A 27,945-nucleotide genomic window follows, 5' to 3' on the forward strand; every position below is an offset into this window, starting at 1 on the left:
TATAACATTAGATAGAATGACGAGATTTATACTACAAACAAACAATGAAGCTTGCATAGCATTTGCTAATGAAGCTATTCACAATTTGTCGTAGTATTCTTGCCAACCTGGAACTTCCTCCTTCATACCGTGTCTCTTTCTGGCTTCAACAACAATTTCACCAGCCTTGGTGGTTGGGTCTAATGGATCAGAACCCAAAGTGGACCAGTGGTCGAAAACCATTTGTGGGAAAGCTTGACCACCAGTAGCTTGTCTTAATTCACCGGTGAAACCGAAGGATTCGTTGACTGGTAAGTAAGCCTTGACAGTGAATAACGGAGTACCTGGTCTTTGTTCCTCCGAAACAACTTGACCTCTCTTCTTGTTTAAGACAGAGTAGATACCACCAACAGCGGATTCTGGACATTGAATTTCGACTAAGAAGACTGGTTCTTGAATCTTTGGTTCAGCTAATAAGAAACCGGCATAGGTGGCTCTTCTCATGGTTGGAATAATTTGACCACCACCTCTGTGAATAGCATCAGCGTGTAAGGTAACATCTAAGATGTTAATTCTAACAGATCTCATTTCTTCACCGAAAATTGGACCTTCCTTGGTAGCCCATTGGAAAGCTGCAACAACGGAATCCTTGATTTCGTTTAAGTATTGAACAGCCTTGGTTTGGTCAACAACTAAGTTTGGACCAGTGCCATCTGGACCGAAACACCAAATCTTTCTAGCATCGGTAACATCCCAGTTGTATTCATCAGCCATGATTCTAGCTCTGGCCTTGAAATCATCTCTTGGGTTAATCTTACCTTCTTCAATAGCTAAAGAAACCTCTTCGTCCATTGGTTCAGCCTTTAAGTAGATTCTGTTATGTTTGTTTGGAGACTTGGATAAAGCAGTTTGAGAAGATTCAGATTCAACAGTTTCTCTGTAAGCAACAACAGGTGGAGAGATTCTTAATGGAACACCAGCGTGATCGTTCTCTAAATCTTGTAAACAGATTTCTAAGTGTAATTCACCAGTACCAGCAACAATGTGTTCACCGGATTCAGACATGTAAGTCAAAACACATGGATCGGACTTAGATAATCTCTTTAAACCTTCGACTAATTTTGGTAAGTCATTAGCGTTCTTGACTTCAACGGCGACTTGGACAACTGGAGAGACAGAGAATTTCATGACCTTCATGTTGTGAGCAGTTTCAGAGGTGGTTAAAGTACCGGTCTTTAATAAGAATTGATCGATACCGACTAAACCGATAATGTTACCAGCTGGACAGTCATCAATTGGTTCGACGAATCTACCCATCATTAAAACAACTCTTTGAATAGCCTTGATGAATAAGTCATCCTTCTTACCTGGGACATAGTTTGGACCTTGGATTCTAACCTTTTGACCAGACTTGACAGTACCAGCAAAAACTCTACCGAAAGCGTAGAATCTACCCTTATCAGAGGTTGGAACCATCTTGGAGACGTATAACATTAAGTCAGCCTTTGGATCACAAGCTTTGATAGCCAAACAAGCAGCATCATCAGCTGGACCTTCGTATAATTGTTCAGCTCTGTAGTTTTGAGCAGTAACTGGAGATGGTAAGTGCATGACAATCATTTCTAACAAAGCGTCAGCAGCTGGTAAGAACTTTCTCATAACAACCTTTAATAAGGCCTTACCTTCTAAGTCCTTTTCATCAGCCTTTAAGGTGATTTCTAATTTTTCCAATAAGACTGGGATTTCGTCCTTCTTGAAGTTCATGATAGCAGCGAATAATCTGAAGATTGGGTCTAAAACGAACATGTTGAAGGCTCTTTCTAATGGCTTACCGTCGGCATCAGTTTCCTTAGAAGTCCACTTCTTAGTCTTTGGGTTGAAGAAAGAGTCACCCCATAATCTTTCCATCATCTTGTTCTTGTCAACACCGAACTTCTTGGCATATCTGTTGGCGAATTGTCTGATGGTAAAAGCCCAACCGTGCAAACCGGAACCGAAGGCAACAGTACCCTTGGATGGGTAAACTTGAACATCACCTAAGACTGGGTCAGCGTAGGTAGAAACAATAACGTTAACAGATTCGACAGTTCTGGCGAAGGTTTGATATAAATCTTCCTTGGAAACTTGTAATTCTAATAAGGCTCTGTCAACCTTGTTAATGACAACGACTGGCTTAATTCTTTCACCTAAAGCTTGTCTTAAAACGGTTTCAGTTTGGACACAAACACCTTCAACGGTATCGACGACAACTAAAGCACCATCGGTAACTCTTAAAGCAGCAGTAACTTCAGAAGAGAAATCGACGTGACCTGGAGAATCGATTAAGTTGATTAAGAAACCGCTACCAGAGGTCTTTTGCTTGATGTCCTTGACATCTTCTTCTGGGATTTCAGCATATAAGGAAATAGCGGTAGACTTAATAGTAATACCTCTTTCTTGTTCATCCTTTCTGGTATCCATGAATCTGGCTTCACCAGCCTTGGCAGCAGAAATAATACCAGCTCTTTGGACTAAAGAATCGGTTAAAGTAGATTTACCATGATCGACGTGGGCAATAACGGACATGTTACGGACATTAGTAACTTGGTCCATTAAACCACGCATTTGGTCAACAGTGAAAGCAACCATCTTGAATTTATTTTGTTGATTTCTTAGGGGGGTGTCTCGGGGATCTGAAAGCCAAGAAGAAGAAGGTAAATAAAAGGAAAGTTTCTTCTAATTAGAGGAACAAGTACACAAGAGGCACGTTTTATAAGTAAATAAGGAGGTAAAACAGGGATAGTAAAATATATATAATGTAAACACCACTTTTATTGAAAGGAAAGAAAAAAATTTTAAGGCCTTGTGTCAATTTGCAGATTGACAATGGAGAGCAAATGAGAAAAAAAAAAATTTTTTTGTTAATTTTTTTTTTTTTACTTTTGAATTTTTAAGACAGATCTCAAGATTGCCAGAAAGATTAAATTTCTCTAGAAGGAGAACTCACAGAAATTTGGTGCTAAGTTCTATTCAGACAGCGGGAGTTACAATAGGATGTTTATAAGGAAGTAGGGATTAATTTCTTGTTCCACACACTACAGGCTACTTTGCAAGAGAAGTCTAACCATCAGTTGACACAAAATAGAAAAAGCTCTATCTTGCGTGGGGTGAAACCGTCAGACTATTAGTAGTATATTTGTTTCACCCACGCAAAGAATTTATGTAAGATGAAGAAAAAATGGGTTACCCTCAACTTAAAAAATAAATTCTATTTTTTTTCCGTTTCAAGAAAATAAGAAGCCAGCGTTGTCGTGTCACAATCGGCGCACGGGGAGGAGGATAACAATACACGACAAGGAGACCCTTAATTTTCTCTTTCTTTCTCTCTCTCTATATATATATATAAACACAAAAAGCAGATCTTCCAGAAGAGAAAAAATAAAACTGTGTTTCTGCGAGAAAAAAATCGGCTCATATAAAATCCGGTTTTTTCTTATTTTCATAGTTTTGCTAAACGGAGCCACAACAATTTGATTCCCTAAACGGGTAAGCGGAATCATCGAGTCGCCAAATTTCGAAGGATTATTTCTTCAATTTCTTTGGCGGGACACAAACGCGGCTGTCACATATTCGATGTCCTTTTTTGTTGCTTTTTTTTTTTCTCTTGTATTTCTTTATTTTTTCTGTTTTATTTTGTGGAGCTTTTCGTTTTCCTGCGGTGTAGAGGCAGTAGACATCATTCACTCTTGCATTAAGGTTGTAGTAATTATTTAGTGATCCTGGGAAAAATACTAAAATTTTATACAAAAAGCGGAGGAGTCATCTTTCATTTTGTATTGGAACCATGTTCTCCAATATTTTTGCTCCTTGCACCGCCGATAAACAATATAAAAAGCATTTCAGATAAGATATCTATATTTGTTTGTTTGTTTTTTTTATTTTTTTTTTAATTGTATATTATATGCGCATTGCAATTTCAATTGCTTAAGTTTTTTTCTTCCTCTTCCAACAGTCTATGAGTTCACTTAAAAGGACTTATACCTTATAGCTGCTTTCAAGTGTATCTCTTTTAACGTCATTATTATCACTTCTTGTCCTTTGTATTTGGTATCTTAAAACTTGATAGACAGTAACCAAAAAGAAAAAATAGTAAAGAGAGACAGAAAGAAAGAACAAAAAAGTAAAAGTAAAAGATATAGTTTGTCCTTTGAAGTCAAGTCCAAAAAGTTACGTATATATCATTTTTAGTGGAAAAAAATAAGTATTAATAGCAATGAGTTCATCTTTGGAAATAGAGAAATCACAAGGTGTGGATGTCTCTATCAGAAGTGTTGGGGAGGTGTTCTATAATAAAGACTATGTTACTTTAGGTGATACTACATATAAACGTTCAGATCTAATAGCTGCGTTAAGACCGGAGATAGATGATTCCGACGCCTATCCAACTCGTGAAAGATCTACTGTTAGAAAATTAGCCAATCCAGTCCCTCTTGGGCTAGCGTCCTTCTCCTTATCATGTCTAACGTTATCCCTGGTCAATGCAAATGTTCGTGGTGTCACTAATGTCAAATTGTTAATCAGTTGTTTCATGTTTTTCGGTGGTGCTATTGAATTGTTTGCAGGTCTTTTATGTTTCGTTACCGGTGATACTTATGCTATGACGGTTTTCAGTTCCTTCGGTGGATTCTGGATCTCATGGGGTTGTATTAATACAGATCAGTTCCATAGTATATCTGCATATGGTGATGATACAACTATGTTAAATAATATTATCGGGTTTTTCCTTGCAGGCTGGACCGTATTCACATTTTTGATGTTGATGTGTACTTTAAAGAGTACCTGGGGACTATTCCTTCTACTGACTTTCTTAGATTTGACTTTCTTACTATTATGTATCGGTTGTTTCATTGATAATAATAATGTTAAGATGGCAGGTGGTTATTTCGGTATCCTGTCCAGTTGTTGTGGTTGGTACTCCCTGTATTGTTGTGTTGTTACAGAAGATAATTCATATTTCCATTTCAAACCAACTATGATGCCTAATGCTCCAGTTGTTTAGGTAAAATCAATCTATGCTGCTACAAACTTATAGCAACAACAATCATAACGATCATAATAATCATAATAATCATAATATAAGGTCATGATGTTGCTATTGACTTATTATTTGGGAGGTGAGGATGAGCTAGTAGAAAAGATGTAAAATTATATAATTCTTTTATAGTTATTTGTTTGTATTAGTACATTGGTCATAACTGCATGATGTATTTGGTCAAATTGTATAGTATTAATAAGTGGTTATCTCAAGTAAATCTATTAAAATACAGATACTAGTTGTGCATATATACATTTACAAATTATGCAGTTGTTGATTCCCAATTGTATAGTTCTTATTAAGCTTGTTTTGTTGATAATCATCTATGCTTATAGTACTCACCTGCACATGCATACACCTTCTCTTTCCCCATAATCAGATATTAGTTTAATAAGTTTCCCAGTAATTTATTACAAACATATATTTAACAGTTAATTAGATTGCACTTGCAGCTTGGGTCCGGAGTTTTGTTTGTCCTAAAATGTTTTATTTTGACATTCTCTGTTACTTGTAGAGGGAATTATAACAAATGAGTCTCTGGAGTTAAGCCTTTTTTTTTCCAAAATATAAAATTAAAGAAAAAAAAAAACATAAATCAAGACCAGAGTCTTTTTGATACACTGGAAATGAAATTAACACATATTAAATTATGATAATCACTTTTCCTTTCTTAACAAATGATACACTAATAACTTATTAAAATTGTCTTTTTTATTTTATAGAGTCTTTTTTTCTTTTTCTTTTTAAGAATGCATACATAATATGGACTGTCCAAATATTTTTCTGCTCTTCTCTCACTCATATATAAACTTCTTTTTATATAAATTCTCTCTCTCTTTCCCTGCATATAGATTTTTTTTTAAATGCTTAATGATCTTCTTATAACGAAAAATAAAATAAAGTGATGGAAAAAAAAATAAAACATAAATAGGAAATTGAAGGTAAGAATCATTATTAACTAGATTATTTGGTGATGCTTAATTTCAAGCTCAGTTACTAATTTGTGCATACACACACAAATATATACATACATATATGTATATATCCACCTGCATATATATTTACCATAATATATAAAGTGTACCTTTATAAAAAAGCTTAATGTGATTTATGATATGTCAAATTCATCCAATCAACATGAGCAACTATCAAACTTTATTGATAACCAAATTGATATCATAAATGATTCAACTTCTCCAAATAAATCAATTCAACATGGTATACCTGAAGAAGTATTAAGACTGGTAAATTCAAGGCTGCAACTTTTACGTATGCAAAATGTTAGTCAAATGGCAAGAGATATAATTACAAGGAATGTTATAGATATGGAATATGACCGGAATTTAGAAGAACGAAAGGAGATTATTAAAACACTTTATCATAGAAACATTCTAAAATCAAATAATGTTATAAATTCATATGGTCTTGACCCAAATGGTAATCCTAATAATGGTTATTATGACATGGACTATTTGATTAATAATATCTATAAACTACCAGAACTAGTGACCACTGAGACAGATGCTGAAAATCAATTAAAAGAATACAAAATATTAAGAGAGGAATTGATAAATCATTGTCGTGCAATTAAAATTGGTGAAGATGAATTAGATAAATTAAAGTTACAATGTAGTAAATTAGATGCTTTAAGATCTTCCATTATTGAAACTATGGGCACAGATGATATCAAAGAATACATTACTATATATAATAAAAAAATTACTGAAGAATTAGAAGAATTAATATATAATCTGGAAATCAAACTTAAATCTGTTGATCCGAAGGATAAGGACCAGATAAAAAGATTACAATCCATTTTAAATGAATTAAAATAATCGCTGCTTTACATAAGCTTACGCATACGCATATATATATCGACATGACCTTAAATTATGTAGAAAATAGGTAACACATAAAAAAAATCACACATTGTCAATAATTTTAAAAATTCAAATTAATTAGATAATAACTATAGATATACTTACTTATACAAAATATTAAATACAAAAAAATATATATATATGTATGCATATATGTATGTATGTATCTATTTTTCATAAAGAAAAAAAGTGTTTTCTATAAAATTATTAATCCTTCTTAATCGAATAAACCGAAGCCCATGTCATCATCAGATTCTTCAGCAGCTTCTTCTTCCTTTTCTTCTTCAGCGGCGGCAGCACCAGAAGCAGCACCAGCGGCGGCACCAGCAGCAACAGCAGCACCAGCAGCTGGAACAGAAGCAAACTTTTGAGAACCAGCAGCGATGATTTCTTCTAAAGAACCCTTACCTTCTAAGGAAGCTAATAATTCATTAATTCTAGCTTCGTCAACTTCGACACCAACAGATTCAATAACCTTCTTGATGTCAGCAGCAGCTGGAGATTCGTTACCACCTTGAACTAACAATAAGTAAGCAGCTAAGTACTTCATTTTTTTCTTTTTTTGACGGTTTCTTCAACTGGTTCTTTATAAATGGGACTTCTTAGAAACTGAAATAATCAATTTAAGCAAAAGTGCAGACTATTCCTTGGTTTCTTTCAGGACAGAAGTAAAAGAAAACGAAGGAATCAAATACGACATAAAAACTAGATTTAAGAGTGTAATACATGTAAACAACACAAGGACAGAAAGGATAGTAAGGAATTTACAAGATAAGTTGAAAAGAGTGCAATCTAAAAACGATATGCATCCAACAGTTATAAAAATCCTTTATAAGAAAATATTCAAACAATCGATGGGGGAGAAAAAGAAGAAAAAAAAAATTACATCACATAGTAAAACTTAAAAAGAGATATTATCCATGGGGATAAAAAATAATCAAAGAAAAGAATAGAAGAAAAAAAATTTTTTTTGCGACATTCCAAAGTTCTAGACCGTCTGAAATGATAAACACCAAATATTTACCCGGATAATGTATTTAGTCACATGGCCTTTTTGGAAAAAAGCATGGAATTGTTTTCTTTTTTGAAACCCTTATCGGAATTATGCGGAATCAAATTCCGCTTTGATTTCTGTATTTTGTTACATCTACCATTTTTTTTTTTGGTTAACTTTTTATTAAAGAAAAGACTTCAATTGAAAATATTAATGAGTCAATCATCTGTCTCTGTTTTACGCCATTCAGTGTGATACGACAATACAATTAAGACAATTGCCACATTAGATTACCTTAAAGTGTAATAGTTTCTTTATAAAGTACTGAATAATTGTCTCATTAATGAAATTACGAAACTTCTACTGATGTGCATACAACTTCATGTGCACTCTATTACATATATACCTGGTAGATAGTTTTGCTTAAAGCTTGGAAAGAAATATGGCATCCTAATTACAATTAACAACTAGGGTTTTTTAGGCAGGATTTTTGTTACAGATTAAGCAGAAAAATTTCTTGAAACAGCTGCTGTAGATAATGATTTTCACCAATCTATCAATAAGTTAATTTATATGTAGGTATCTCTTGTCAATTGTAAGATACTACACAACACAACACAGTAATAAGCACTGTAATAATTAACAGTTAAGAGGCTCGATCAAAAAAAAAAAAATTTCTTTTTCGGGATGCAGGCCGATCTTCAGATGTTTCTCAAGGAAGTCATGCACATATCCTCGATTATTAAATGATCATTCATTCTGCATAGTATGGCAAGAAAAAAACAAATAAATAAAAATCAATTGAGATTAATATTTGGCATGCAAAGTTCATGTGCTGTTTAGTATCAATATCTTCAATTTTCGTTTCTCTTTTCTATATTTGGAGTGTGGTTGATGTGTTGAGTTATCGACTACGCTGTTTTTTTTTCTTTTTTCCTTTTACTGATCTCAATACTTGTAAGGCAAGTGTCAATTACTAATTATAGATATTCACAGTATTGAAGTATCACAGTTAACATTGTTATAAAACTAGTTGTTTTGCTTCTTCTTACGCAATAGTGTATTATCTTCACACTCGTTACTATTTTTAAATATATATGTATATATTTATCAAGTTTTGAATAACTCATCGATTCATATTGTTTATTTACTTGCTTATTACTACTATTGCCATCACATCAATTATAATCAATCTATTCCTCCCCTCTTTGCTCACTTCAATCTTTTCAGAAACAATCAATGGACTCCAAAGATTTAGTAACAACAGCCTCTACTGAACAAACAGTAATAAATAATAAAAACTCTGCGTTTAAAGATATACTGAATGGGTCTATTGCAGGTGCATTTGGAAAATTTATAGAATATCCATTTGATACAGTTAAAGTCAGGCTACAAACACAAGGAGCTAAGATGTTTCCAACCACTTGGTCCTGTATAAAATATACATACCAACATGAAGGTATAACCAAAGGATTTTTCCAAGGAATTGGATCTCCGTTATTTGGTGCTTCTTTGGAGAATGCTACTTTATTTGTCGCATACAATCAAACCTCTAAATTTTTAAACAAGCATACTAGTGTTAACGAATTGATTAATATTATTATATCCGGTGCTATCTCTGGTTCGTGTGCCAGTTTCGTTCTGACCCCTGTGGAATTAATTAAATGTAAACTACAAGTGGCTAATTTAGCTAATAGTGTTCCAGGTGCTGAACAAAGAACTACTAAAATTTTCCCTACTATATCAAATGTAATTAAGGAGAGAAGCCTGCTGGGATTATGGCAAGGACAATCTGGAACATTTATCAGAGAATCATTTGGTGGGGTTGCATGGTTTGCCACATATGAATTAATGAAAAGCAAGTTAAAGGAAAGACATCCGGATAAAGAAAATAAGACTTGGGAACTATTAGTTAGTGGTGCTAGCGCAGGTGTTGCCTTCAATGCTAGCATCTTTCCTGCTGATACAGTCAAATCGATTATGCAGATTGATCATATTTCTATGAAAAATGCTATTAGAAAAGTAATTACAAAATATGGAGTTACAGGATTCTATCGTGGTTTAGGTATAACGTTGATCAGGGCTGTGCCTGCGAATGCTACTGTATTTTATACATATGAAACCTTATCTAAACTATGACATTAAACAAAATGGAACTCTTTCACTTTTTTGTTTTGTTTTTTTTTTCCTTTATTTTATTAATTATATTTGAGGTAGAACAATCAATTAACATGAACGATTTAATGAATATATGAGTTGACATGATAGAAAATGAAAGGAGATGACCTTTTATTTTTTTTAATACAGTCAATCTTTGTAATCCACGCCCAAGCGTACATCACACAAGATCCAATATGGTACAACCAGAACAATTGTGAATGATTATTATATGACTATAAAACCTAGCTGGATAATACAGACACACATCCATATAGATATGATGATAAATTATTCATACAGTCAGCTACATGGACATTGTAATAGAATTGATTTCATTTATCCAATATAGAAGAAAAGAATCTATTATACTGAACTTTCTGTAACTTTAAGATTCAACTTTCTTCTTATTGTAAATAATAGTGCATGAAAAGTTTAAAAAAAAATTGGGAAATTTTAAAAAAAAAGGAGCATCCATTTTACTCATTCATATACAATATAAAAGGAGTTAGTAGAATATATATATACATATATATGCATACGTGTATTGTTTTATAGATATTTAGTTGCAACGTTTTAGTGCAGTATTTATTACAATGTAAGCTAACCACATGAAATACCTTTAATAATGGAGACATTCAATTCTTTTAGGAAAGTTGGGTATGTTGACACAATTCTCCCCTTAATATCATATGTGTCTTTTTCCTCCTACTATTTAATAATCATTTGACTTGAAAACAAATAGACAAACAAACGTACCAAGAATATATTTTAAATTAATTTACTAACAACAATTATATTATTTATTTTATCCTTTTATATTTAAGTTTGATTGATTTATTTTTTGCTTTTTTACGTGCAGTAAGACAGTAGGTTACGTATTTCTTGGTGGTGCCCTTTCTATTTATATTGTAAAATCAATAATTAAGTCAAAAAGAGACGCAAAATTTAAACCTCAAGCAATGATCGATGACTATGAGGTCGCATTAAATCAGAGTAAAGACAAAATGATAGATGATTACTATGCAAATATAGCGCAAGTTAAACCTGGGTTCCCATTACCAAAATCTGCTTCAAATAAGGGTAATAGTAATGGAGACCCTAATGTTGAAAATGCGCATGCTTTTCAAAGGAAAAGTAAGTATGAAGCTGGTGGTGTGAGTGCCGTAACGAGAAAAAGAGGTGATAAATTAGGTTTTTGGAACAGAAGAAGTAATAATGATTAAAATAGATTGATTAATATCTTTTTCGTTTATTTCAAGCTTCTATTTATATTTAATTTTGGGGTTTATTGAAATAATTATCTATATATAGTTTTTAAAAGGTTTTAGATTATATAATAAAAAAAGTATCAGCACAAAGTGTCGAAAGGAGTGATATTTTATTACATATCTCTAAAAATATTATGTGAGCAATATAATAAACATTAGAGGGTTTATTGAAATCACATATAGAGTTACATATAATGTTATTATTAATATTTATTTTTATAATGATATAAATAATTTTGAATATCAATCATATATATTATTATTCTGGAAGGGGAGCGGGGTTTAAAAAATAAAGAAGAAACAACAACAACTTTTAAACCCTTATATTGCTTATGCCTTCTTATCTTCAAAGTAATCGGCCATTTCCTTATCTAAATCTTCTAGACTTTTCTTAGCTGGCTTAGGTTTTCTTTGGTGTTGTCTTTTAGCTAATACAGCTTTTCTGTTTGGACCTCTTTGTCTATTGTGGACATTTCTTTGTGGAGCAGGTTGGCTTCTGACTTTACCTGGTAATGGTTTAATTCTTTTAGATAAATCTTGTTGATTGGCAACAGCAGTGGATGCAGCAGAAGCACTTACAATAATATTTAATCTCAATCTCGATCTCCCGTTATCAATTGGTGCGCCGTTGAATTTAGCAACAGCTTTTTGAGCCAAATCACCATTCTTAAATGTAATGTTGGCCATACCAGTAGATAAACCTCTTTCATTATAAGATAATAATACTCCAGTAACACCACCAACATGAGTAGAAAAAAATTCCTATATCAAAAATTATCACTATCAATAACAATAATATCACAAATATTGTTAATAAAAAATAGATTGTTAGTCACTATATAATTCATTATGAATTAAAAAAGATTAATACAATAGGGAAGATAACAAAATAGTTTAATATTGGATTTTGTCACATATTATTTTCTTGGTTGAAAAAAAAACCTTACAAAGGTAAAAAAGTCACAAGAATATCAAAAGGATAAAAAAAAATAAACGTATTCAAATATTCGGTGATAAACGATTTAAGATAATTATCGATACCTGCATTTGAATTTCACTTAGCAAAAACGACAAGTTATAATTAGCATTAGATCAGTAGGGTTTCATTAGGTGAGAGAATTGTACGTCAAATTGTTTTGAAACATGATAACACTTAAACTAAAAAAGTCTTATACTTTAATAATCACGTGTTTTTTATAATTAATATCCATTCCTCCCAAAATGAAAGAAAACAAACTTAATTGCTCCTTCATAAGAATATTATTACAGTAACTCAATTTCAATAATGCATAAAAAGAACTAAACCACATTATTGTTGGATAAAACGAGTTCTTGTCAAACAATACAAAGACGAACTAACTAGGGTTTATCTAGTTAGGATGGTGTTGTTTTAAAGTACAATTCTAGCCACCCAGTCTATAATCAATGCAAAAATTAATAATTAAGTAGAACATGAGGTTCGCTAAGCTATTCAAAATACTGGAATGCATGGCATAGTATGAAAAGATAATAAATATATATCCTTTCTCAACGCACAAATATATTTAACATTTGACTTAATCAATCACTTAACTCTCTTTGCAATTTACACTGCGATCTCCTGTCAGCAATATAATTAAAAAGAGATAATATGCATGCCTGCGGAATTTTTGAAGAAAAAAAAATAACATTCTTTTTTCCGTTCTTCCTTCCAAAAAAACAATAATCCAATTAGAAAAAATTATTCTATTCTTATACCTTGATCTTATCTTCCATTGTAACTTAAATATAATTTTGTTTCTAAAAATTTGGAAAAGCAAAAAAACATACTCTAACAGCATCTTGTTTGATATCTCTTGGTAAACCTTCAACATTAACCTTAACATGGCTGTTTGAATTTAGAAGTCTAGCAACTCTAGAAACAGCGTTAACTGGAGCCCTAACACTTCTTTGTGCAGCTGTTCTGTTTACTGGAGCACGGCTACGATGGACATTGACCTGCTTTCCAGCTCTTCTTGGACCGATCTTACGACGGTTCTGGGATCTTTTACCGATAATTTCATCTAAAGATTGATCTAAGTTACCAGCCATTGTTGTTATTATATATGTTTAGTATTAATGAGAAGGGTGTATGAAAAGGGAGGATTTTTCAAAAATTTGGTTCTTTTTTACTTGTCTTAAACACCTTACTCAGTTGGAATAAACAAAAATGTTTAGCCTTTTATCTAAGTGGAGTTCTGAATTGGAGAATCTTACCTTTATAAAAACGAAAATGATATTTACAGAAAGAAAAAATTTCGTGGTTTTTTTGTGTTTTTTAGAAAATTTTGTTGTCTTTTTATATAAATTTTTTTGTTTTTTTTTTTTTGTTGACTGTTGATGATTAAAACAGGGGCAAAAATTTATTTTTGCCGCTTAAAGAAGGAAAATAAAATAAAATGAAAAACTTCGATTAAAATGAAACGCATAACAATCACTACAGGGTAAATACACATACACATAGGAACAAGCAGCCTGCTCTCACCTATTATTCAGAACTCTATGGTTGTAATGAGATGGTTATAAATCTATTTTATTATTTTTGATAAGATTTTTTTTTCTTGATACAGTTAAAAGAAAAGTTGTTTCAATGAAGTTAAAAACGTAAGATTAGAATATAGTAGAAGTGCTGTCATTGTGTCTAGTTCTTTAACAATCTCCGATCTAAATTAAAAGTTGTCATCAGTATTTCTGATGGTAAAAACTTTTATAAGGAAAGTTGTTTAATGGTTTAGAAGATGTTCGTATGTATTCAAGAGTTGAATAAGAACTAAATTTACAAAAGGATGTTAACTAGTATCAAGCAATTTAAAATACACAATAGTTTATGTTTTTAAGCAAATCTAAGCACATAAAAGGAACTTACGAAAAAAAGTTGCCACTCTGTTGTAGTCTTAACAAGTAAATTTTATATGCTAGTATAAAATTAGATAGCTATAATTTATAAGATTGGTTATTAAAAGAAGTAAATAAAAGTTTTTTTAAAAGAGAAGCAGAAGTTTATACGAGAGAGTGGAGAAATATCTTTTATGAATATAAATATTCCGTAAATGAAAAGTACTTTTCTATATATGGATCTAAGATTTGTTGTCACTTGGAAAGAATATATTGTTCAATCTGCACAATCACTGATTTATGCCAACGTGTAAGAATGCTGTTTGTAGTATATTGGGTGAAGTGGTTGAAATAAAATATGTTTGCGATAGTTGCTGATGTATTTTAACCATCAATAAAACACGGTTAAAAAAAATGATTTATCGATATTTTATAATGTAAAAATTAATATCTATCTTTGGGAATTAATTGTACCTTTCGATTCTTTATTAACTAGGCTCAAGTATATTATTAGTTTTGTTTTTATAGATTCTTGAAGAATGACTATCATTTTTATAAAATTTGTATTGTTCTCTTGTTTTATGAAATATTTGTTTCTGTAGCAAAAGCATTTGCACACATCATTGTTAATTTCATAATATTCTCTTAAAAATAGAATAATGCTATCTGCTGTTTTATTATTATTATTATTATTATTTAAATTCTAATTATTGAATAGTTGCAAGCTATTAGTAGTTTGTTCAATAATAAAATTACTGAAGTCATTCATTTCATTATTATATGTCTCAATGCAATCTTATACTTATTATAAAAAAAACTTCCATATTTTTCAAAGAATTTATTTCTATCATACATATTTTTAAATTATATATTTGAAGTATATGCTGCTATTACCTTGAGGTTCTATTATTGAAAATGACAAAATATATATATAGTATATATTAAAAAAAGAAAAAGAAAAAACCTATCATGTATTAAATGCGTTGAATATATTTAATAAAACAAGGATAGGACAAAACTAGCAAATTCAAGCAGCAGGATGATCCTCCATCGTTTCCAATTTCTGTCTAACCTTTGCAGCTGTCACCATGCTCTGCAATTGCTTTGGATAGTCCAATACACCAAGCTGAACTTCCATCAATTCTATATTGTCACGTTCTTTTTTATTTTTCAACTGTTTCATTTTCCACGCTAATTTAGATCTTGTTTCAATCAATGTGCTTACTGTATATTGACAATTAGTATCACCAAACGCTTCAAATAATTTTGTCCAATTCCAAGACATAATGTCATTATATGATCTTGTAGGGCCACAAATTGCGCGTTCTACAGTATAACCGTTATTATTCCAAATAAATAATTCAACAGGTACTTGATATCTCAACATTGACGTCATTTCTTGTACAGTCATTTGTGCAGAACCGTCACCTTCAAACAGAATTAATCTTGGTACATAATCTGTTGGAACTGTGTCGTCTGTGATATGGCACCGTGGATAATCTTGCATTGCAATTCCAACACCAAATGCAGCCGGAAGAGCTGTCCCAATCGATAAATAAAACCCTTGTGCAATATATTTAAGTTGATTGGGGAAAACAAGATCTCGAAAGGCAAAGTAGATTGCGCCAGTCTCAGAGACTACAACATCACCTGGATTAAAAAAAGTTGAAATAGCTTTTGTTAAGCGATCCACAGTAATATCCTGCTCTTCAGAATCAACATTTTCTATATCTGGATAGACTTCTTGACTGGTATATGCTTTTACTTTAGAATCATATTGGAAATTTAAAAACACTGGGTTTATTTCTTTAATTAATTCCTCTAAGATAAAAACAAAATTTATTCCTCTAATTATTTTTTCTGTGTTAGTATCAGTTTCAATAAATCTAATATATTCAGGATGAAGTTCAATGATTCTAGCGTCTTTCTTGTATTTAAAAGTGTAATGGCCATGGTTGATTTCATTAGCATCAATACCAAAATTTAGAATAAGGTCACACTGCAAAAACCTTTCAATCACAGATGGCGCGCCTTCATCACCGTTATAAAGACCCATATAGTATGGGTTAAGTTCATCGATTATTGATTTTCCATTAACAGTTGAAAAATTCCATATTTGTGTTTTCTTAATGAACAAATTTAGTTCCTTATTAGCCTCATATCTGTCAACAAGGACATCTCCAATAATGGCTGGTGCCTTACTCTGGTATATCCAATTACAAATTATATCGGTAATTTCATTTAGAGTAGTAACGGATGGTTTATCAAGACAATCTTTCATGGAAATAGAAGGTTCATTAACTAAATTATTAACAGAGACAAGCTGATTCACCAAATCTACAGGAACAAAAATATAACCTGGTTTAGAATACCTATAGATATCTTTAATAACTTTATCGACTTTGTTACAAGCAGTATTGATATCATCTAACCATTCAGTAGAACATGAAACCTTATCTTTAACCATTTCGTAGTAAACTTTATGGTTAGGACCTATAAAATTAGCATCTTTTAATCTAGGAACTAAATGATGTAAATTTTTCCTTGAATTAGATGTATTAGGTCTTGAATCTTTTTTTCTGGCAACACCTACGATATGTAAAATTTTAACATTTTCTGCAAACGCACCAGCAATACCATTTATAGCACTCAATTCACCAACCCCATATGTTGTAATAACACATCCAATTTTATTTGAATAGCGTGAAAACCCATCTGCAGAATAAGCTGCATTCAATTCATTACAATTACCAATCCATCTTAATCCCTGTTTAATGAGCGATGGTTCATATAGATATTCTAAAAGCGGTAAATTAAAATCCCCAGGGACACCAAAAATCGATTTAGTACCTGCAGTAATGATCCTTTGAAATAGATATTGTCCGAATGGAATTAATTTTGTTGAATGATCAGCGTTAAACTCATCAGTCTTTGATTCTTGTATGTTTGAAATTATTTGCTGAGATTTTATTAGCGTCATAGTGAATAAAGTTATAAATTTGCCTTTAAAATATAGTAAGATACTGTGCTAGTAATTATTATTAGTTAATTTTTGATGTTACAATTTTGGATTAAACAAAAATATCAAAGGATACTATATTATAACACTCATCAGATTGGAAAACTGTGTAAATCAAGCTCCAATTAATTTTTTCTACATCTATTAACTGATTTAGTTTTTTTGGTACCTTGCAGTCAATATATTTCACTCTTTATATATGTATGTAATTATTGGGGAATTCATTGACACATATTATTTTAATGGAATGAAAGTTATTTGTGTCTAAGGTATTTTAATGACACCATTTGTTGGCGGAACTCCGTGTTTTACCATGTCATGCCGAACAAGGTCTTGCCGTGTTTTCCCGTCAGTCATCGGCTATCGGCGGCTTTTCTCATTTTTTTTTCTTCCGCATGTGCAAATATAAAATGTTGATATCACACGAAATAGGAAAGAGGGAGGGGAGGAGGGTAGTAGTATTATTTTTATCGTTTTCCATTAAATCTGATTCATTGTCAATTAAAACGATCAAAATAATTAGTTCTCGGCTTCGTGACCTTTCTATAGTTGGTTTATTTAAGGTTATCTATCAAGATTACCGACTAATCTTGAAATTCATTGATTAATCAATAACAACAACAAATGATATAAATAATTTAATACAATTTTGTTATTTTCTCTCTTTTACTCTCTATCTTCTTAAAAATCCCCTATAAACTAAACAAATAAAGATCACAAATATACTTATATATACCTATATTTTTAGGCAGATAAAAGAAGCGTAATGTTAACCTTTTCTTTTCTTGCTATAGTGTATCATATTTAGTCTTGAATTGGAATAAAGTAACACTTTGGAACTTTTAACTTATCATAAACTCTTGCTGTGTGTTAAGATCATTGTATATTTTATTTCATCTGAGATTCTTGTAAAACAAATATCTTTTTTTCATTAGTTGCATTATTTAATTATTTCATATTATGTTTGTTTGTTTATTTTCTTGATTCTCTCCATAACTAATGTAGGAAAAAAAAAAAGGGGGGCGGGGGGAGTGTTTGATCTTTAACCTTAAAGAACTTTTATTATACTTCATAGGATTTAGTAAATTTAGTCCTAGCAGTTAAACGTTACACAACACTTTCGGTTTTTATATATTGGTGTAATTCATACCCAATCCAGTTTGTTCTTGGTGTGTGATTATCCATCAAAAGAGTAATTGGTTTAAGGAGAAGATAAGGAAATAAAAGAAAAAGGAGATTTAAGATATGGTAAGATTATCTGGATTGCAAAGAGATGTTTTACACTCCTATCGCCAATGGGTACGAATGGTATACACGAAGCCTATAGAAAATCGACTACATTTTTTAAAATATATTCATAGTGAGTTTGATAAATATAGAGATTTGAAGAGAAAAGATTTTACTACAATAGAATATCTTTTAAGAATGGGTAAAAGAAAACTTCAAATGTTATCGCAACCAAATGTTAAAGACATTCACTAATATTATTCTCTCTAATGGTAACACTCCCATCTTCTCTATTTATTTTATTCTTCTTTATTTTATTTGAAAAAATTGTAAATACCATTATATTATTTCTTACATGTATAATGTTTCTCTATATTCATTATGTATTTATTATAATCTATATATGACTCATCGAAATTAGTTATCATCATATTGGAGTACCTTCGGAAATGATAAAATCTATATCAATTTATGTAGTAATGCAAATTCAACAATATAATTTCTTTCTCTCATATCCTCTATATCTCTTTCCCCTGTGATGTCCCGCATTAAACTTGGTGTAAAAACCAATGCCAAATTATGAAGATTCATTAAGTTGAATCTATGGTATTGTGAAACTAAATTTATATGCTTTATTATTAAGGACAACACTCTTATGTTCTCCTGTGGCAATTGTCTTAGTAACTTAGTAATCGATTCCTTAACAAATTCAAATAAATTGTTATCAATGTCCGTTTCTTCATTTTGAATTAAAGGCAATTTTTCAATCAGTTTGTCATCCTTTACTAAAGATATCAATGGGTCATATATTTCGAAGGAAATAATGGGATCAGGCAATCTTCTCAAAAATCTTTTTAATACATTCGTAACAACATGAACATCATCGCATATCAAATTCAAATCACTATTTTCCGTATATAATTTTTTTTCCACTTCCTCAACCAATGATAAAGACCCAGATTTTCTATAAAGGCCTTCAGTTTCCAAATTACGTTTATTTGTCTCTATAAAATCAATACATTTAAAGATGATGTCTGGTACATTTAAAACATTTTGACTCTTAAGGCAATATTGATATAATGTTGAATTATAATAAGTGCTCATAGAATTTGAAGTATCTGAAACACTTTTGTATTCTGTAGAAGTGGCAGATGTTAATGAGGCTACTGTACTGGTTGCACCATTATTGGATATATTATTTGAAAAATTCTCGCTATTAGATCTTGCTCTATTTTGTGAAGGAGTTAGGTTCACTTTATTAGCCGATAAATGGGTAGTGGTATTTAGGTTTTCTGTGGTGTTATGCAGTGAGTTATTATTACCAAATATTTTCCAAAATTTGGGTTTACTGCCGTTTAAAGTGGAATGAGAATGTATCTCTTCATTGTCTGACCCTATTAAACTCTTTCTAGTCATATTTACTCCATCGTTCAATATACCGACATTACTATGTTTTGATAAATTTGTTTCTTCGTCAAAGTATTCTTGTTTGGATTGTTTTAATTTCCTAACTTCATCAACAAGTTCATCTCTTTGGCTTCTTAAACTGTCGATTTCAATGATTAATTTCTGTTTTGAGACCTCCATTTCCTTTAATTCAAGCTTCATTTTCCTCAATTTTATATCCATATCTTCTACACTATCCGCAAAATTTTTATTTTCATCCTCTGAATCACTGTCAGTATCTTGTGCAGATTTCTGTGACGCAGTCTTGGTAATCTTAATATCTAAAGTGTCCTTATTAATTGTTGAAGTTGAGGATTCTTCTACTGAGGTAAAGTTATCCGTTTTAGTACCATTCGTCAGAATAGGAGTACTTTCGTTGAGGTTGGTTGTTTGTTTCTTTTCAAGTATACTACTTTCAGAAGAGGTAGGAATATGTTTAGAAATAGAACTTGACACCGACTGTGGCATTCTTCTGAACATTGTTTGGTTATCTAAAGGTGGTGTTCTAAACATTGCTACACCTGATGTTGACCTAGAGTCAGTCCATATATTACTATTGTTTCTTTGATGTTGATTTCTTGGAGTGGAATAGCTTGTTGAGGATATAGTGGTGTTTGTCGGTTTTGTAACATTCATGTTAACCAATAATTGGGAGCTGTCATAGATTAATGTATCACTCTTACCTCTACTCGAATGTCGAATAGAAGAAGCAGGGATTTTATTAGCACCAGTTGTGTTTTTATTGGCCTTAATATACATATCATTTTCATGACTTGAATGTACACCCCAACCCGAATGTGTATCAAAATTTTCGTTGTTTATCCAGGATGATTTATGTTGTTCAGCAACTTTATTTGGATCATTTGTGGTTACATTATGGCTTTTATTTTTCCAATGACTAAAAAAATTCTTAGATTTTAATGATAAAGATCTACCTAATTTTTTCCCTCCAGAATTGGTAGCACTATTACTGCGAGTATTACCGACACCATTTGTAATAAAACTATTATTTATATTTTTACTTTTTGAAATATTAGTAGAATGAATATATGTGTCGGGTGTTATCATATTTGATCCTTGTTCATTCGTACTATCAAACTGTAATGCAAGTCCTTCATTCAACGAAGATAAACTGTTTATATGATTTTCTTGAGAAGTATCCATAATTCTTGAAGATCTTTTCTCTATTCTTTCATTTTCATTGTTATGTGACTTTTTTATCACAGAATTATTAGATTGAAATATTGACATAGGGCTATTTAAGGGTAAATCTATGGTTTGATTAACATTCAAACTCCTCTTGTTTATTTCTGGTGTTTTTGGCAATGTATTCATATTATTCTTTTCTGTTATATCCGAGATACTTGTTTTACTTCTTGCAGGACTGGAGTACTCATCATCATGTGGTATATTATGGGAAACAGGATTATTTGAGGTGGCAATACTGTTATTTGAGATCGAATTGGTTGATGCAGTCAAATATGATCTACTACTTCCGATATCTTTTGATGCAAAATGTTCAATTTGTTGAAAGTTTTTTGTATCATTTGTTATATTGTCCTTGTCATTATTATTTTCTTCAACATCATCTAAAGAAGAAGTATCGTTTTGTAATGTTGCATTCAAAACATCATCCAAAGATATACTTCTAGAATGATTTATCTTTAATCCATTAACACTATTTCCAGATGATGTTGATGGTAATCTAGATGTCTGTTCAAGGATATTTTGTTCAAATTTTGAATTCGATAATGACCTTGAATGCCTATGAGTAGAATAGTTATTAACATTATTAAAAAGATAATCATTCCTGGGTCTCATACTTGACCTTTTGGGCAAAATAAAGGACTCTGGAGTGTTCTGCTTAACAGATGTAGGTCCTCTCTCTTGATATTGTATATAAATTGGAAGTTGTTCTTTATCTTGTCGTTGTTTTGATTGTTTGTCTTTATATAACTGTCTCTTAGCCAATAATATTTTATGACAGTTGATACAATACAATCCCTTTCTTGTCTTCACATATTTTAAATCTTCAATTAATTTCCCACATTTATAACATTTAAAACATTCTTGACAATATGCCTCATTGGATGATAGTATGATAGCCATATCGTTAATTGGTTTACCACAATGCTGACAATTTCTAGAACAATCATTACATATTAAATTGCATGATTTAATGTCATTGATTTCTATATTTTGAGGTAATGTAATAAAATCATCATTTTTTTGTAATTTTTTATGACATCGTGAGCAATGAAAACAGTCTTCATGCCATTTAAAATCATCAATTTCATATATTTTACCATCTGTGATATCAAGATGACACTGACAACATGTCAACGTAGAATTTTTTGATTGTTTTTGAGGTTCTGTCATTAATTTTTTAGAAGTAAAAATTTTAAATACTCTATGCTAACCAAGTCTATAATAGTTATAATATAAAGTTGTATTCCTTAATTTATCTATAGATATATATATATATATTTGAAAGAGGAAATAATTTTATTTAATGAATCAGATTCCTATCAACTGAACCTTAGCTATTATATTTTTCTATCAGCACCACTATGAACACTAACACAATTAAGTTTATGGTTACACAATTTAATAATCTAATTCAATCAAAATATTACCTCAGTTTAAGCTATATCCAAAAATAGAAAAAGAGAGCGAAAAAGAAAAAAAAAGAGAGAAGATAGAAAGATCTTTAATTTTCACTCTCTTTGTCAGTTAATTGTCATCTCTGTAGAAATTCTTGAACATCTAAATTATTTGCCTGTCCGTAAATCCTGTTTTCTATTCTTTTTTAATTTTTTGTGGACTAGTAGTTTTTTAAAAGAAATTTATTTTTAGACCTATGGCCACATCTTGTTTCCCCGTTAGGAATAATATTACCACTTTAGTACTATGGTTACTAAAACGGAAATGATGAGCGAAAGAAGAAATCTTTTTCCAAATCAATCACTTTTGGTTTGTTTTCTTAGTTAAAGCAAAAAAACGATGAGAAAGCAGTAAAAAGTGAAAAGTAAAAAAGGATTGAAAGTGCAATAGAGTTACATACCGATGCTTCATTACCCAACAAAATAAGTACTTATTGGTCAATTCAGGCAAAAATAGCAACAAAAGTATAAGCGACAGTGTAGGTTACGACAACATAAAAAAATAGAAAAAGAAAAGAAAGAGAAAAGAAAAAAGATAATAATATAAGATGTCTTCCACAGATTCAGCTAGTGTTTCTACAGAATTTTTGACAAATATTATTGGAAAACCAGTCAATGTGAAATTACATTCTGGGATGCTTTATACCGGTACATTAGAATCAATTGATGGGTTTATGAACGTAACATTATCATCCACCACTGAACATTATGAAAATAGTAATAATGGACTTCTCCATAAATACTCCAGTGATATTTTCCTAAGAGGAACTCAAGTGCTGTATATTAGTGAGGTATAATATTTATGCAGATGTATATAACTATATATAGAGAGAGTGTGTGTGTGTATATATATAAAAAGTAGTGAATTTATAGTAATATCATAAAAAAACTAAATTTACTAAATTGAATAAAAATAAAATAGGAATATATATATTAAACTTTTATTTGCTGTATATTAATATTTAGAATTATTTAAACACAAGAGACAGGACAACTGAAATTTATTAAAAAAAAAAGAAAAGAAAGAAAAACACAACGAAAGTATATTGATCCTTATGCTTTAAAATAATAATCATGATTATTATTAATATAAAATACTTTCTACGTTCATCTATTTATTCAATTACAATGGTTTCTCTTAATGTTTCCCATCTTTGTGATGTCTTAAATGGAAGTAATAATCTAAAGAGTAACTAAAAACCAAAATAGCGGCAGTTAAATGTAAAAGAGGTTGAACACTCTCCTTCTCGAAATATTTAGCCTTATACCAATTAATTAGACCGGATGGATTACTGTTCTTTGGAGCTGGTCCTTGTGGTAATGATTTATAAAAATTGACCATATTAGACACTCTTTTAGCATTTGGAGCTTTAGCTACTTGATTGGAAGAAACGATCTTTGGTGGGATTAAAGTGGTTAAGGAACGTCTAAATAGCATGTTTCTCAACATCATTGGATATGTGATTTTCTTTTTTAAAATTGAAAAGAATAAAAATTAGATATTAGTTTTAATATTAACAAAATAATAAGTATACACACTAAAAAGCTAGACAAATATAATAATATGTGATCTAGTTTTGTTGTGAACGGTATTTATGAGATAGAGCAGGTATTAATAGATATGATCCCTTTAGTCTGACACCGATAAGTAAATCCCTTACTTACTTATCTATACTATATTCTGATATTTTTTTTCTTGGTTAGCAAATGGTATTACAAGTAGGAGGAATGTGAAGGGATATAGGGAACTAAATTATGCGAAACCAGGAAGGAAGTAATCACAATAAAAAGGAATGGTGTCTATTACTGATTTGGACAATTTACTTATTCTTCCCCAATGTTTGTTTTTTTTGCTTTGGTCTCGATAAAGCAAACTAAAAAATTGCATGGTGAAGTAAAAATGCGTTTTGCGAAACAGGAAAAAAAAAATAAAAAAAAGAAAAAAAAATAGAAAAGAATAAGAGACTAACAGAGGGAAAAGGGAGAAGATAGAAATTGAGAAATGGAAATTTTCTATTTTGCTCGAAATTCATTGGCTGTAAATTTTATTATAAAGACGACAAGTGGTCCTGGACATCTTTTATAGATAAAAACTTCTCTCTTGGCTTTGAAGATAGTTGACCACGTCTATGTTCCTCCTTGTCTAGCGATTCCCACTGAGACCAAGTTATATGGGGGATGGATTCAACATTCAACTTTTTTGGATAGTTTGTCTGACCATTGAGGTTAGTGGCCAAGTCCTTTATAACAGTATCCGCTACCTCGAAGGAATCTTGCATTGTGGATGCAATCACACCTTGACTACCTCTCCTTATCCACCCTGATGCATACAAACCAGGAATTATATTTCCACTAGAAGAAAGTACATGTCCTTTAACATTAGATATATGGTCTTTTTGGAAACCAATATCCAAGGATTTGAACTCAGGTAATGGTACGCCTTTGTAACCTAGTGAAGTGATCAACAAATCAATATTATACGTGATCTTTTCATTTAATTGTGGAACCACTCTGTTTTCTGGAGTTATTATGTTATGGCACAGTGTTAGTGATTTAATGTAACCATTTGAATCTTTATTTATTCTTAATGGTGTCTTCAAATAATCCAATTCCCAGGTTTTAGTGACTATGTCCAGTGGTTTAAACTTCTTATAGTTTTTTTTAGTTCTTTCATTGAATGGTTTCATATATTCATCGCACATTTCTACCCGTCTTTTTAATGTACGGTCCATATTCTTTATATCGAATTGATTTTTATTGAAAAATTCTTTATTGATAGTACCTTTGATTCCATATTTTTCCAACTCCCACAATTCTCTTAATTCTTTGTTTGTGAATTTTGAATTTAAAAAATCTCTTCTTGCAATTAATTCAATATTTTTTATATTACAATTCTGCAAATTTTTTAATGCAATCTTTGATATATCTGTATTATTCCAAATTTCATCAATTTGGTTACTTATTAATATTCTCGTTAGATCTAATGCGACATTCCCATTACCGATTATACCAATATTTTTCACTTTGGACCATGGGAAATTATTGAATTTTTCAGACAGTGAATAATCAAAATGTCCATTGTACCAGTTCACAAACTCTCTACTAGTGAAAACGCCTTTGGTAGTCTGTTCACCAGGGATATTCAATCTCCTGTCACTTTGACAACCATAACTAAATATAACAATATCTTGATTATCTATTATTTGTTTCAGTTTAATATGTGAACCCCCAACAGTTACGCCACCAATGAATTCGATACTATTCTGTTGTTGTTGTTGTTGATCTTGTGATGATGTGCAATTATTATAATCATAGTCATTGAAATGTTCTTTGAAGCAAAGCTTAAAAGTTTCTTCACAATTTTTAACTTCTGGGTGATCCGGTGCTACACCATATCTACTCAAACCAAATGGTACTGGTAATTTTTCCCATAACTTTATATGAATGGGAATCGGAGATTTTTTTAATAATCTATAAGCAGTATAAAACCCAGATGGGCCTGAACCAATGATTGAGATCGTCTTTTTTAACATATATCAATGTATTGAGGATGTCTATTCAACACAGTGTAACATAGTACATATACAGTAAAGTAAAGTAAAGTAAAATAAATGAACATTTGAGAGTATTTTTTTCTCTTTCTTTCAATTTTTTTCACTTATTTTATCAGTTAACATGTCAAGTTTATCATGTTGACAAAGATTTCTACATCTTACAAATTGGAAAAATAAAATGAAAAAATGGAAAAAAAAAAAATTTTAAAGACAATATTACAAGAAGCTAAGCTTTGATTAGCATTTTACAATTCGACGTTGTTAATAAATTTCGATTTTATTTATTCTTTTACAGTCTGTTAGAAATATTCAATTGGAGGTAACAATTATTGGATCATTTTGAAAAAATATAAAAGAATAAATGCAAAATCTAAGATAGAAAGCCCTTTTTGTTGTTATGTTTGTTTTGTTTGTTTTTTTAAAATTTCTCGAAAAGAAAAGGGTATCGGAAAAAGAGAAAAGAGATTGAAACATTGCAAAACATTTGTTTACAAAAATGGATTGACACCAAATTCTTTTTTTTTTCTTTGCTTTTTGTTCCTATCAGAAAAAGTTTATACCTAAAAAGTTTTTTGCCACGGAATCTGTCATTAAAAAGCAAAGTTGGTTCCGTGAAGTGTTTCCGAAGGTCTTGGGCATGGTGTATTTGCACACAGAAAGAGTAGTCTGTTTGACAACAATTTTTTGAATAAAAAAAGGTATCAAAAATAATATGAATAGAATTGAAATAATATTAGCTAGGTTTGTGAAAATCTAAATTCATTATATTAGATACTCAAAAAAAGAATCTATATTGAAGAAGACTCGAATATAAAATGAGTTATACAATGTAACCCATTGTATAATATTGTATCTCGTATATTAGGTATCTAAAATATAAGAGCCAAGCAAAATAAGATAAATTTATGGGTACCGCTAATACCTTACAATAATAAGTTAAGAATTTACATTATTATTATTATCAATATCTTCTTATAAGTTTATATTATTTCATTCTATTAAATTTTTTTTTTTTAAGAATATTTTTAACAAAAACATTTATCATATTGAGGCTCTCTGTTAACAAAATAACTGAAAATATCAACTATCGAATATACATTTATCTATTTGAATAATTTGTTGTAAGCCATTGTTTATTTTACTAGATGGTTTTTTTTCAGTTTGAAAAGTACATTTTATATTTAGTTTTGGCAATTTCAATTTAAAATAAACAAAAAGTAATTTAAAATAAAAGGATTCTAACTTCAATAACTTAGATCAAGAAATGATATTAAATATTGCGACTTATCCTTTTAGATGTTCTTCGAAACACTTGAGTCAACTTTGTTTTATTATTATTATTACTACATAACGTGTAATAATGACTCACACTGTCTTTTTCTTGCTTTCCATGATAGAAAGTTGTAGATTGCTAGATATACACACACACACACACATATATATATATATATATATGACAACCCTAACATAGAAGTAGACCTTTATATTTGAACTCTCTGATAATATATCGAATCTTATGTCTTTTTTTCTGCTACGAAACCCTAAAGAGGTATAATAACTAGATAAATGAAAGATAGATAGGGATATTCTATTTTTTTGGTTTCTTTGTGAATTTAAAATAAGGAACAGCTGTTAGTATGTGTGTGTTTGTGTGTGTATGTATGCGGGTGGTTGTGGTGGGAAGGGGAAGGAAATTTTTTAAAGCAGAGGTTTTCTCTCGGCGGCTACTTCTCTTTTTCTCTTCTTTTTTTTTTTATTTCTTGTTTGGGTAAACTATTAATGGGGTTTTTCCCCTAACACCAGAGACAACGGTGAGACAATACATTCC

The 27,945-nt window shown here is 30.7% G+C and overlaps 13 protein-coding genes across 13 annotated transcripts; 6 read left to right on the forward strand and 7 right to left on the reverse strand.

Moving 5' to 3' along the window:
- Nucleotides 1–78: 78 nt before the first annotated feature.
- Nucleotides 79–2,607, reverse strand: EFT2 (elongation factor 2; the record flags this gene model as incomplete). The annotated part of the gene is made up of 1 exon (XM_064858116.1): nt 79–2,607. The coding sequence occupies one exon, from the start codon at nt 2,605–2,607 to the stop codon at nt 79–81; it is 2,529 nt and encodes an 842-aa protein (XP_064714823.1).
- A 1,624-nt stretch (nt 2,608–4,231) lies between these two features.
- On the forward strand, nt 4,232–5,017 carry ATO3 (putative ammonium permease ATO3; the record flags this gene model as incomplete). Its single annotated transcript, XM_064858117.1, has 1 exon — nt 4,232–5,017. The coding sequence occupies one exon, from the start codon at nt 4,232–4,234 to the stop codon at nt 5,015–5,017; it is 786 nt and encodes a 261-aa protein (XP_064714824.1).
- Nucleotides 5,018–6,168: 1,151 nt separating this feature from the next.
- Nucleotides 6,169–6,888, forward strand: NKP1 (Nkp1p; the record flags this gene model as incomplete). Its single annotated transcript, XM_064858118.1, has 1 exon — nt 6,169–6,888. The coding sequence occupies one exon, from the start codon at nt 6,169–6,171 to the stop codon at nt 6,886–6,888; it is 720 nt and encodes a 239-aa protein (XP_064714825.1).
- Nucleotides 6,889–7,150: 262 nt separating this feature from the next.
- RPP2B (ribosomal protein P2 RPP2B) lies at nt 7,151–7,483 on the reverse strand (the record flags this gene model as incomplete). The annotated part of the gene is made up of 1 exon (XM_064858119.1): nt 7,151–7,483. One exon carries the CDS (start codon nt 7,481–7,483, stop codon nt 7,151–7,153), a length of 333 nt encoding a protein of 110 aa, XP_064714826.1.
- Nucleotides 7,484–9,166: 1,683 nt separating this feature from the next.
- On the forward strand, nt 9,167–10,066 carry PWA37_001495 (uncharacterized protein; the record flags this gene model as incomplete). Its single annotated transcript, XM_064858120.1, has 1 exon — nt 9,167–10,066. The coding sequence occupies one exon, from the start codon at nt 9,167–9,169 to the stop codon at nt 10,064–10,066; it is 900 nt and encodes a 299-aa protein (XP_064714827.1).
- Nucleotides 10,067–10,712: 646 nt separating this feature from the next.
- Nucleotides 10,713–11,310, forward strand: COI1 (Coi1p; the record flags this gene model as incomplete). Its single annotated transcript, XM_064858121.1, has 2 exons — nt 10,713–10,744; nt 10,947–11,310. The coding sequence occupies 2 exons, from the start codon at nt 10,713–10,715 to the stop codon at nt 11,308–11,310; spliced, it is 396 nt and encodes a 131-aa protein (XP_064714828.1).
- Nucleotides 11,311–11,685: 375 nt separating this feature from the next.
- On the reverse strand, nt 11,686–13,425 carry YRA1 (RNA-binding protein YRA1; the record flags this gene model as incomplete). Its single annotated transcript, XM_064858122.1, has 2 exons — nt 11,686–12,117; nt 13,165–13,425. 2 exons carry the CDS (start codon nt 13,423–13,425, stop codon nt 11,686–11,688), a joined length of 693 nt encoding a protein of 230 aa, XP_064714829.1.
- A 1,810-nt stretch (nt 13,426–15,235) lies between these two features.
- On the reverse strand, nt 15,236–17,188 carry ARO10 (phenylpyruvate decarboxylase ARO10; the record flags this gene model as incomplete). The annotated part of the gene is made up of 1 exon (XM_064858123.1): nt 15,236–17,188. One exon carries the CDS (start codon nt 17,186–17,188, stop codon nt 15,236–15,238), a length of 1,953 nt encoding a protein of 650 aa, XP_064714830.1.
- A 1,284-nt stretch (nt 17,189–18,472) lies between these two features.
- Nucleotides 18,473–18,709, forward strand: SDH6 (Sdh6p; the record flags this gene model as incomplete). The annotated part of the gene is made up of 1 exon (XM_064858124.1): nt 18,473–18,709. The coding sequence occupies one exon, from the start codon at nt 18,473–18,475 to the stop codon at nt 18,707–18,709; it is 237 nt and encodes a 78-aa protein (XP_064714831.1).
- Nucleotides 18,710–18,913: 204 nt separating this feature from the next.
- On the reverse strand, nt 18,914–22,279 carry RGA2 (GTPase-activating protein RGA2; the record flags this gene model as incomplete). Its single annotated transcript, XM_064858125.1, has 1 exon — nt 18,914–22,279. The coding sequence occupies one exon, from the start codon at nt 22,277–22,279 to the stop codon at nt 18,914–18,916; it is 3,366 nt and encodes a 1,121-aa protein (XP_064714832.1).
- An 832-nt stretch (nt 22,280–23,111) lies between these two features.
- Nucleotides 23,112–23,360, forward strand: LSM6 (U4/U6-U5 snRNP complex subunit LSM6; the record flags this gene model as incomplete). Its single annotated transcript, XM_064858126.1, has 1 exon — nt 23,112–23,360. The coding sequence occupies one exon, from the start codon at nt 23,112–23,114 to the stop codon at nt 23,358–23,360; it is 249 nt and encodes an 82-aa protein (XP_064714833.1).
- A 341-nt stretch (nt 23,361–23,701) lies between these two features.
- Nucleotides 23,702–24,016, reverse strand: ATP17 (F1F0 ATP synthase subunit f; the record flags this gene model as incomplete). Its single annotated transcript, XM_064858127.1, has 1 exon — nt 23,702–24,016. One exon carries the CDS (start codon nt 24,014–24,016, stop codon nt 23,702–23,704), a length of 315 nt encoding a protein of 104 aa, XP_064714834.1.
- A 595-nt stretch (nt 24,017–24,611) lies between these two features.
- ARH1 (NADPH-adrenodoxin reductase) lies at nt 24,612–26,096 on the reverse strand (the record flags this gene model as incomplete). The annotated part of the gene is made up of 1 exon (XM_064858128.1): nt 24,612–26,096. One exon carries the CDS (start codon nt 26,094–26,096, stop codon nt 24,612–24,614), a length of 1,485 nt encoding a protein of 494 aa, XP_064714835.1.
- Nucleotides 26,097–27,945: the final 1,849 nt, after the last annotated feature.

Source organism: Arxiozyma heterogenica (genome assembly GCF_036370985.1).
Source record: "Arxiozyma heterogenica strain weizmannii chromosome Unknown scaffold_17, whole genome shotgun sequence".
NCBI lineage: Eukaryota > Fungi > Ascomycota > Saccharomycetes > Saccharomycetales > Saccharomycetaceae > Arxiozyma > Arxiozyma heterogenica.